The sequence below is a fragment of the Takifugu rubripes genome, chromosome 17, assembly GCF_901000725.2.
Source record: "Takifugu rubripes chromosome 17, fTakRub1.2, whole genome shotgun sequence".
Classification (NCBI taxonomy): domain Eukaryota; kingdom Metazoa; phylum Chordata; class Actinopteri; order Tetraodontiformes; family Tetraodontidae; genus Takifugu; species Takifugu rubripes.
In genome coordinates, this window is record NC_042301.1 from 12,657,698 (window position 1) to 12,668,445 (window position 10,748).

A 10,748-nucleotide genomic window follows, 5' to 3' on the forward strand; every position below is an offset into this window, starting at 1 on the left:
GTCCTTCAGGTTGGACAGTTCGTAAAAGTAGACTTTTAAAAGTTGTCATCTGGTATTTGACTCGACACTGTGAGAGTTTCAGTCGATGAAAAAGTGACCGTTTACACTTTTCTACAGGTTTAATTCTTTTTTTAAACCAACAATTCATTACATCTTTGTAATGACATTTTTCTCCAATTTGGTAAAAAGTTTAATATTCAGGTAACAAGTGATGCATATTTGTTTGTTCAATAAACATCTGAATGTAGAACCTCCTCACAGTCTAGTCTGACATGAATGAGCATCAAGATGAGTTCCGGGAGGACTGACAGTACTCTGGGGAAATACCTCCATCTTGGGGGCAGTTCTGGAACTGCAGAGTTTTTCTTTAAAAGCCAACTCGGTGTCAATCTGACATCGACGTCCCACCGTCAGGCTCATTACCCAGGTCATCTTCTTCATCCTGTTTATTGTTTTCCGCCTCTTGGTTGTCCTCAGTCCCTTTAGATTTTGTATCCAAACCTTTGTTATTCACTGTGCGTAGTTTAATATTCGGAAGCTTCTTTAGATCGCCGGTCCACTCCCTGCAAAATAAAGCATTTGTTTTACCAAAGATGAGCATAAAACCAATTAACTGTCTGTTCAATAGTTTTGACCACTTTATGACTTTATTGACCACTTGCCTGAATGTTTTCAAGTGCTTCCCATTGAGGATATCTGGGATCTCTGAAAGATAATGGTATGAAAACAAAGTTAACACTGTCATTGAATAACTGGGCACATGTGTTTGTATGTGAGGGCCACTCACCAAATCCGATGCCTTCATACTGTGCTCGCTCTCGCTCAATAGTCTGTTTGATGACAGCTTCTCTGGCACCATGGAGACGACCCTGCCGACCTTTGATCCCATTCATCAGCTCAATTTGTTCAAGTTCAGAATCAAACCTGTGGAGGTACCTGCACAAAAATAAAACATTTGTCGCCATCATGCATGAAATAAACCAACTGCGCAATTTCTTTTGATTTGACAAGGACAACAACAACAAAACAAAAACATTATTGACCTTTCAATGATTTCACAGGCATCTTTTCTGGCGTAACTCATCTTTTCTGGATCCAACTGGCCCTGGAACCACAGCAGCTTTTCCCCTTAAAGTTGAGATGCACAAAAAAAGAAAGAGACCCAAATTGATTTATTTATGCAAGTTTTTAGAAAAGAAAGAGGAAAAATGGGTTTACCAATAACATTCAGACGAGTAGCTTTGTCATTCTTCTGCCTGCGGAATAATGGAAAACACATCTTGCAATCAAAGAAAGGCTTACAGAATATTACAGTGATAAAGAATCATATTCTAGCCAAAAAGCTTTGTGTACGATGGATGAAGTGGAAGCTCTATGGGTAGAGATAAATCTGCCATACTTAAAACCCATATTAAATGGCTGCTTCTACAGGTCACCTATTGAAAACATGACATATCAGGAGGACACCTCTGAAATCTTAAACAATGCATTTAAATGTATTTTTAAAGTTAATATTGCACATTTGTTCATTGTTATGATCCCCAGTCTTCTTGTTAATATATATATATACCTGACAAGAATTTAAACGTTTAAAAAGCCGTTTTAGAATTAAGCAAAATACAGTTTTCTGTCTCTGTAGTAACACCAGGTGCGTTTTCTGTTATTCACACACCTTTCTTTCCGTTTCAGTCTGGTCTCCTCTCGGGCAAGGTAAGCTGCTTTCCTGCTGTATGGATGAACGACCTTCTCCGGAGCTTTGCCTTTCTGAAGTTTCGGCTGAAAAACACAATTGAGCGATCGTGACATAGCTACAACATTTAGTTTGTCATCAATGAACTTTATTTCATTACCATTTCTGATGTGTGGAGACACGCGCAAAACCTAACCGGAAGTGAGCTGTTCCGTCATCGTGTTTTGTCCGTTAGCGACCATGACGTGAAACAATGGTTCCTCGTTGAACATACCTTAAATATATACGGCGAAATAAACAATTATGTGTGAATACTAATCAAACAGATCCAACAACATTTTTTATTACGACATTAAATTGCCACCATTGAGTTTTTACAGGAATTTCTTTTTGCTGTACTGCTCACGACCGCCCTTCAATGTTCAAGGGGCCTCTCTGCATACTTTCGGTATTTACTGTCCACCAGGTATCTCTTATACTTATTTACATAAAGTATAATTCTCTGCACTTTACCAGATCTGGTAGTTTGTTATCCTTATCGATGTTATTTTAATGATAACTCAAGTCTGTGCGTGCTTGTCAGTGCAATGCAATAATGGAAACCCAATCATTCGTTTAAATTTTACACAGGTGAGGGATTCGCCTCACTGTGTTTGATTGTGTAACACAGAGCGGTGTGTCAAAATGACTCCAGGTATGAAAGAACTATCAACTGATAAAGAGATAATAATGGGTTCAAATGAGCACAGCTTTAAAATGTGTAGGTGGGGCCAGTTGAGACCAGTCATATTCTTTCATTCATTTATATGTTAAAACAATCAGGTTAGGTGAGAACCCGCAGAGAAAAGTGTGTCAGTGAAGTGATTTGTCCACTCATTTGTCATTTATAGATCATATGCAACATTTATAACATCTTAATGAATGGTTTATTATATACAATTCTGAGAGCATGATTCAGTTTTTGACATAAATTATAGTCATTCTACACTGATCATCTAACATAGATATTCAGTGCCTCACTTTGTGGTTGAATTCACAGTAAATGCGATATCACTTTTTTTTAAAATCCTGAACGCGATGAATTGATTATCATCACAGATAGAGACCTCAAACATCTGCCGCTCTGCTCTATTTCTCTGGTAGTTGAAGCAATGATGGCCTGCCCTCGTCCAGGAAGCCCTGGGTCCATAGATAATCACAACAGCATGACTGAACTATTCACGGTCATCATTTTACCACAAATGGGTAACTTATGATCAGGCAAAAGGCCCCGCAGGCATTCTGAGCAGCCGCTGATGTCACAGTTTTCTCAGGAGATACAGCTTTAATGTTTCTTTGACATTTTCCTTGTCCTCCTCGTAGTCCTCCTCCTCCTCCTCCACCTCCTCCTCCTTGGTGAGCAGGGCTGCATACCTATCCGGCAGGAATGTGCGTGTGCCGGTGCAGAGGAGGCGTCAAACTTGTGGCGACAGGCACTCAGCTGGTTGCGTCACATCCCAATGAGTTATCTGAGAGTCTGAGGGTGTGTGTGTGAATGACTGTTTGTGTGTGTGTGTATGGGTCACTCTTTTTTTCTTTTCCTTCCATTTAATGTATGAAGTCAGATCAGGAAGTGTGATGCTGTGACACTAAAGAAGAAGGCAGATGCACAATGGCACTATGTCTGTCCCGTGGCCTGGCAGCATGAGAGGCTCTCGGGTGAAGCGCACACTTCTTCTGCTCTTTTTGCTCCTGCTGAGTGCTGGGACAGGTAAGCTTTAAAGATTCCTTTTCCTAAAAGCACAACACATTGCTTTTGCCTGTGAAACGCCTTTCTGTGTTTGAAAGGAAGCAAAATCTCACCATTCATAGTTACCTCTCAAAAGTAAAATGATGTTTTGTAGCCTTTCAAAGTGTTCTTTAAAACTGCCTTTTAAAAACTTTACGCTGTACAAGCTTTAGTTTGTTGGATTTTCACAGCCGTTCAGTCCTCTTTTGTTTAAATTAAGCCAATGATGGGCTGAATGATTTCCTCACACAGTGAACCGTAGTGTAGAAACACTCAGTTCCCCACATCACATACGTGTTTCTGACTAACAGCTGGATTCTGCCATCGTCTGCATTTTGAAAACAGCATTTTGAACGTGTCCTTAGTTCCTGTATTGTGTCACATTGGCAGGTGTTTAAATAAAATGTGTTTAAAGGAAAAGCAACAGTTTAGCTGCTTGCTTCGCTTTGAATAATAAAGCCACACAGGGTTGCTGCAGGGGGCAGCACTTCCGCTCAGTCTCACCCCCCACCCCCCCACCCCCCACCTCTTCCGATTACTTGCAGTGTTGTGCCAAGATGAAGATAATGATGAAGCTGCAGAAGCTGTGACAGATGAGGACACCAGTGCAGTTGAGCCAGCTGAAGGCGATGCATCAACAGGTGGGGCGGTTGATGGTTCACAAATGGTTACCCGCTCAAGGAAGCCACTTTTTTTTTTAAGTTAGAGAGATTTGCCAACATTTTCAGGATGTGATGAAAGAAGGCGCTGGCGTGATGTACAAACTGATAAGCACACGCTAATAATGCATCGCTGTCCATATTATGATAAATGTGTTTATATTAATTTAGGATAAAGCTGTTCATATACATATTGAGGGTGTTTCTACAGTAGCCCAGAATGGACAAATTGGTTTGAATATGAATTTTGTTATTGTAAATATCAATGAGCATCCAATATCTGCTTTTCTGTACAATATATATTCACTGTCCTATTTTTTTAAGTTTATTTAAAACCATCAACTTGAATATTGAGGAAAATATTTCAGATGCTTAAGATTTTGGAGCAGTGAAAGACCAGTGTTCCCTGAATTATCCATCAAACGATGGATAATTCACTTTAATTCTGGCACACATTCTCACAACAACAACGACCGCCTTTACGGTTTGATTTCAAGTCATTTGTTTAAGCAGCTTTGAAGTCAATTAGTCAATTAGTTTTAATGTGAAAATCACATTTGATCAAGTGAGTTTAAAGGTCAGAGGGGCAAACAGACAGAAACCTGAGCTCACAGAAGCTGAGAGGAATGACCCAAACTCTCCTGTTCTGAGTTCTGGATGAGCGTTGAGATACTCCCTCCCCTCCATCTACACACACACACACACACACACACTCTGTGTCATTTTGGGGTCGTGTATTTCTGGTCTTTTGAGTGAAACTGTCAGTTCAGTCTGGTGAAGGCTCGTCTCTTGTAGAACCTGTCCCAGACGATTCTGAAACCACCACAGCACTGGAACCGCCTCCCACAGATGAAGAGACTATAGGTGATGACCCCCCCCCCCCCCACACACACACACACAAGTAAATCCAAATCCCTCAAAGGAAATTCCTTTCTGATTTCCTCCTCTGTCTTCCATTTGATAACGCCGCAGTGGACAATACTGAGGGGTCATGGGTCACAGAAGAATCTGGAGGTGGACTAAATCAAATTAGAACAGTGTCGATTACACAGGTGACTCAGAACTGTCTCGTTTAATCCACAGATGGTGAAACGGATCCCGATGTAGTATCGGAGGAGGACCAGAGTTTAAGTCCTACCATCATCCTGATCCCCGTGGGCCTGGTGATGCTGATCATCGCCGCGATAGTCGGCGGTATTGTTATCAGCCGCAGGTGCAACGCAAAAGCAAAAAAGAGAGGTACGTCAGTCACAACAGACCCCCGGATGTCAAAGAGCTGGTCGGCAGGACTGAGATTTAATCTGAATATCTGAAACATTTGCTTTTACCGGCAAAAACTCAGCTTGTTTAGTCATTAGCTTTTGTTCCTGACAGGGCTGAAAGAAGAGGATCCGTATTTAGACGGTTCACCTGGAGAAAAAGTTCCAATGTGAGTATTAGTCGTGTGTTCGGAGGAATTTTCATTCTTTCTTCCCTTTGAATTCTCAGCATGAACTGTGAGTCTCTTGTAATCAAGCTATATATGTGTAAAGGTTTTTTTTTTCTTCTTCATGCTGTCACGATGTTTGTGGTTAAATTAGCACAGCAGAGTAGAAAACAACAGCAACATCTGATCTTTTTTTTCCCCCAGGCCCATGTTTGAAGAAGATGTGCCGTCTGTGCTGGAGCTGGAAATGGAAGAGCTGGATCAGTGGATGCAACAAGACGGTCGGTATCAGTCAAATATGAAGAATAACACTTTGGCAGGTCCAATCTGAAAAGCCACTTTTAGCAGTATTTTAACAAGCTTTACTTGCTTATTGCTTCGGTTCTGTAAGTAAATATTTCAATTATTGCAGCGGGTCCCCCTCCAGGGTAACTAACGCTTTGCCCCGCCCCTTTTCTACAGTGGCCCAAAACAGACACTCTGACTTGAGTAGTAATACAACACTATTCACCTTATTACACTTTAACAACACGTCAGTACTTAATATTAACTGTAACCTTAACCATAGTCATTATACTAACAAAAGCCTGGACCTGAAATAGTAATTAAAGATATTAAAATTCTGTCTTGTCTCCCTGTAGCCAATCCTGAAAACGTCATAAAAAATTCCAAATGACAGGGATTTATTTTTGGACTTTTATTTTTAATTAAACTCTGATTATAACATAACATGATATTCAGTTAAAATATTAAACCATTACCAACTAATGTCCAGCAGATGGAGCTGTTTCTCTATTGATCGGTACCACTGGCAGAACAGAAAATTGCCTTTTTTGTTTTAAATTTGGATGCCTTTTCATGTTTTCTTCTAGGTGAAGCTGCAAAAGAATCGATGCGGACATAAAATTATTTGATGAGGAGCATAATTTTGTAAGTATTTTTTTCACTGAAAGATGATTTTAAGAAATATTTACCATAGTCCATCACAGGACACATGCCATTTAGTCAGGAAGAACATGCAAACTCTACAATCAACGACCTGAACTGGATTTGAACCCAGAAGCTTCTGGCTGTGAGGCAACTGGGATAATCACTGCAACCCCGAGGATTACCACATACAACAACAACAATTTTGTGTGGAACAGGTCAAATAGTACCAGGAAAGAGCATCTAAAGGAAAACCTGCATGGCTTCAGAGCTGAGGCCGGGACTGGGCAGTTTGAGACTTGACCACTCTGGGAAACACTCCAGCCTCAAGCAATCCCACACGGAGGAAGGAGTCCCAACAGGAAGTCGTTTAGTGAAAATGTCATCATTTTAAATGTCTAAGCTAGTCAAAATCTAAGGTTTATTACATTTAGGACCAATTTTATTCTGAATATTTACCTCTGTGAAACAGAACAGCAGTGTGTTCTGGCACTGAATGGTCAATGATTAAGCCAGATTCCTGCAGGTGTGAATACAAACTCACTGTGATCTCATCGTGAATCCTAATCCTGATAACTGCAGAGAGGATGTCTAAAAGCTGGAACCTGCTTTTATACTTTTCAAGGAAAGACAGATCTTGCTCACTGAAGCATTTGTGAGTAAGAAAAGCTTTGTTATTGTTGGGATGCAGCAGCTACGTTCCGTTCACGCCGATGACCTTTCGTCAAACACGGCGCTGTCTGAAAGTACAAGCTCTGCTAACATCTGTTAGTGATTACAGACAGGCAAGCATGGGACCGTGGTGCGACTTAACCCTGGAACAGTCTCCTTACTGGAAGTGTTGGGAAGGCGAGGTCAAGGTCCATTCATCGAAGTGTTGACTGTTTACGCGTCGCTTTTTACTCAGGGTTTATTTCCAAAGCTGTGAAAGGTTTTAGATGGTGCGTTCATTCAGCACAGAGGGGCTCTGTACACACCGAAGTTTCACAAGAAGGCTCGGGGCTGCAGTTGCACAACACGATGCCATCTCCTGCAGCAGCTGCGGCCTGTTTGTCAGACCTGTGAAATTCCACTATAGCAGGTCAAGTTACAGACAGAAAGACAAAGCAAGCCTGGAGAGCTGCCTCTTGCTTGGTGGAAAGGTGGAAAAACGGGTTCAAAATAGGGAAAAAATGGACAAAAAATGGAGTTGTGTTCCACAGGAAAACTGACTCTATTTTGACATCACATGTACCAGATTGTTAGATTCTGCTGGAAACACTGCAGCCAAACGCTAAAGTTGACATCATATTTAGCATTCAGTTACCTTCGTCCGTCTGACATCAGATTGATTTGTTTATGCAGTTTTATTTTCTGTTATCTATAAAGCCTGCAAGTGACGTTGAAAAGAGAAGTGAAAATGAAGCAAAACCTTTGGACTTCTAAAAATGGAAACATGTTTTCATCGGCCCACTTAACTTTGTAGGTAATATAGCCTTAACCAAAGCTCTAACCCGATATTAGCATTATCTTGGAACTTGTGACTTTAGCTTCATCAGTTTTTCTTATTTGAGCACAAAACTCATGTCACTGAAGCAGGACACAAAGCTCAGAGAGGGACAGGCTATTTTTCTGCCAGCCATGTTGCCATAGCAATGGACGTTCTCTTTGGCTTCATGACCTGACTTCATTTGTTCCATTAGCAAGCGTGTTTTTCTTTTGCTGGGTGTCTTTTTGTGTGTGTGGAGGCTGATGACCGCAGTGAGTCATTACTGACACTTTATGTCATCAGATGAAACTGGCCCCACATTTTGCACCTTTAGAAACTGGCAACCTTGTTTAAGGTAAATACGCAGGCTAATACACACTCATTTGCTTCTTCTGCACTGTGCAATGCACATTTTAACACATTCTAGGTCATGGGCTTGTTTTGTTGTAGATATATTGAGTTTTAGAGTGTAGGAGTGTGACATGTGACCATGTGACTGTGTGTTGATCGCACCCTGGATTGTTTCCAGTTCAGAGAGGACAACCTCTGTCTACTGGCCCTGATACCATCGTCTCTTTCTCTTATATCATCCCCGCAGGTAAGCACGAGGACGATCACAACACAGATTATGCACCTGCAACAACTGTGCCAATTAGAACTGTTTGGATTCCTGGGAAACAACATCACCAACAGAAACCCTTCAAAACATCATTGCAACTCTCCCTGAGCATCCGTCTGCCCGTCTCTGTATTTTCTCACCGCCAAATGGATCAAAAATGAGTTTCAACCTGCAGATGCTCCTTTTTTGATGAATTACAAATGTCATTATTTATTGAGATACTTAAAAATTGTATTATGGTGAATTTGAAACATTTAGAGAGAGCAGTGTTCTGCACCAAACCCAGAAGTTTAATGAATGAATTCCTTCACAAAAGAATTTTTCCTCTCTGCTCTGTTCCTGTTGCAGGTCTTAGCTGAGGTGATGCGCACGTTTTCACGCCTTCGCGGGGCTTCTGAGGTTTTGCAGAGAAACTTTTTTATTCAGAGACTGAACTCTGTAAGTGTGAAATCAGCTGGATTTCATTCCTGAGCTTTATTTCCCCCCCTCTGAATTATTGCTGGAATGGCTTTTTAAAAGCTGCTCCTGATCAGAGTTTCCTCTGACTGTGGAGCTTCCTGTCCAAACAGTCATCACACGGGTCCAAATGTGAGGGCAGTCAGTCAGTATTTTGCTAAATCTTGCACTGTACATAGAAAACACACGGATTTCTGTTTGTTTCAGAGTTATCTTTTGTGAATATTTCCTTTAAGGTTGTGTTATTGTTGTTTTGCTGTTGATGCTTTGAATATATTTTCTTGCCAATAAAGCCAGTTGTCATAGTTCTTCAGCAGAGTGTTTAATTTGTTCCGCGCGTGCACGTTGAAGCAGGATTCAGAAACAAACTTCTCTTCAATTATTGCTCCGAAAGTCTAACTTGAGTCCACGATTTAGTCTTTTTCTACACTTGTTCCCATCTCAGGTGGTCAACTCCAACCACAACACTGCAAAAATATAATTTTACACAATGCTAATTAGCTTTTGCTAATAGAAATCTTTGCGTCTTTGACAATGTGCTGGTGCCAGAGCACCCCCTTCGTCCAACATTAGTGAACCGCAGCAAAAACGTTGTTGACATCCAGTTCAGAGGTCCGAAGTGTAAATTCTGAAGACATTCTGGTCGAATTCAGGCCACAGAACAACCTTTTGTCCACTCACGGGCCCGATGTTTATCACTCGCAGCCTTCTGACGCATCAGCTGTCCTCCTGGGATGATCTCCTGTGTTCAGTTCCTCTAGTGACACACCTTCTTCAGCAAGCTTTCATCCTGCCCTCTTTGAAGCCAGCCTGTTGTTCTTACCTGTGGCGTGTTTGTTTGTGCTGCCCCGCCCCTACAGGTCAGACAGGCTAGGATGGTCAGGCCCACCACCGCCACCGACGGGTTTCATTTCACCGCTATTCTCCCACACCTGTCAATCACCTCAGGTTTTTCTTCCTGCTCAGACAGATGATCATAGCTGTTATTGGTTTACAACCTATAATTGCACAAGTTTGGATCACTGAGAAAATCCAGGTCCTCCTACAGGGGCGTGCAGGAGCGTGTTGCGGTTTTCTCATGCCGTTGTTCACACGCTGCCAAACTCTGGCCAAACTGGTTCGCAAGTCAACAAAACAGCTCACACAACGTAACACATCTGAGCATGTGACGTGTTCCGCTTATAGGGGAAGAATTCAGGCATTATTTCCAGGATCCACTGTTATCGTTGTGCTTGGCTTCACTGATAAAATCACCCAAACACAGATGAAATGCTGCAGACTTCTGCTGCTCGGAGGCTCTAGAGACATCTCGGTTTCCATAAAAGCCCACAGTTACAGACAGTATTCAGCAAAGAAATGCAGATCTTGTCAATGCCCGTCCTTTGTTTCCAGGTTCTGCTTTTCAGCCTGTCTTGACCAGACGCTGCCTTCAGGATCGCATGCACCAAATGCTTAGTGATATCTCAGGGCTCCAGACTGTCCCTGGAGGATCCTGATATAGGCCATGAAAATGACCGTGAGCCAAAGCTAACCATGCTTGGCACTGCACACACGGCGAATTTGGGCAGCAGATGCAGCAGCAGCAGCGGCCTTATCCACAATAACTCACCCTCTTGTTTTATTGTTGCCGATGAGGAAATTAATCGCATTTGCAAGGAACACGAAAAGTCCATCCAGTACGATTTCTGAAATGAAAAACTAAAATTTGAGGTCCTCCTTTGCAGCTTTACTCCTC

At 41.8% G+C, this 10,748-nt stretch overlaps 2 protein-coding genes across 4 annotated transcripts; one reads left to right on the forward strand and one right to left on the reverse strand.

The window, feature by feature from the left end:
- Positions 1-104: 104 nt before the first annotated feature.
- Positions 105-1,964, reverse strand: tma16 (translation machinery associated 16 homolog). The gene is made up of 7 exons (XM_011612966.2): positions 1,851-1,964; positions 1,673-1,776; positions 1,219-1,256; positions 1,044-1,128; positions 788-936; positions 663-705; positions 105-563 (listed from the first exon to the last, which is right to left on the reverse strand). The coding sequence occupies exons 1-7, from the start codon at positions 1,851-1,853 to the stop codon at positions 386-388; spliced, it is 600 nt and encodes a 199-aa protein (XP_011611268.1). The 5' UTR covers positions 1,854-1,964; the 3' UTR covers positions 105-385.
- Positions 1,965-2,620: 656 nt separating this feature from the next.
- Positions 2,621-9,326, forward strand: tmem154 (transmembrane protein 154). Of its 3 annotated transcripts, XR_003891530.1 has the most exons (11): positions 2,623-2,935; positions 3,053-3,440; positions 4,004-4,099; positions 4,913-4,981; positions 5,090-5,131; positions 5,201-5,356; positions 5,492-5,546; positions 5,748-5,824; positions 6,416-6,473; positions 7,839-7,931; positions 8,537-9,326. XR_003891530.1 is itself a non-coding variant. In XM_011612964.2 (10 exons), the coding sequence occupies exons 2-9, from the start codon at positions 3,335-3,337 to the stop codon at positions 6,445-6,447; spliced, it is 633 nt and encodes a 210-aa protein (XP_011611266.2). In that variant the 5' UTR covers positions 2,633-2,935; positions 3,053-3,334; the 3' UTR covers positions 6,448-6,473; positions 8,537-9,326. The 3 variants fall into 3 exon arrangements, 2 of the variants coding, with proteins under 2 accessions (XP_029706482.1, XP_011611266.2); XM_011612964.2 differs by lacking the exon at positions 7,839-7,931 and having other exon boundaries at positions 2,633-2,935; XM_029850622.1 differs by lacking the exons at positions 5,090-5,131; positions 7,839-7,931 and having other exon boundaries at positions 2,621-2,935.
- Positions 9,327-10,748: the final 1,422 nt, after the last annotated feature.

Coding starts and splice junctions, on each gene's coding strand:
- tma16 (XM_011612966.2), bottom strand. Junction 937..1,043: donor GCCTGTGAAATCATTGAAAG/GTCAATAATGTT, acceptor ATTTTTGTGCAG/GTACCTCCACAGGTTTGATT. Junction 564..662: donor AAGCACTTGAAAACATTCAG/GCAAGTGGTCAA, acceptor TTTATTTTGCAG/GGAGTGGACCGGCGATCTAA.
- tmem154 (XM_011612964.2), top strand. CDS start 3,335: ATGCACAATGGCACTATGTCTGTCCCGTGGCCTGGCAGCATGAGAGGC. Junction 4,100..4,912: donor TGAAGGCGATGCATCAACAG/GTGGGGCGGTTG, acceptor CGTCTCTTGTAG/AACCTGTCCCAGACGATTCT. Junction 5,547..5,747: donor CCTGGAGAAAAAGTTCCAAT/GTGAGTATTAGT, acceptor TTTTTCCCCCAG/GCCCATGTTTGAAGAAGATG.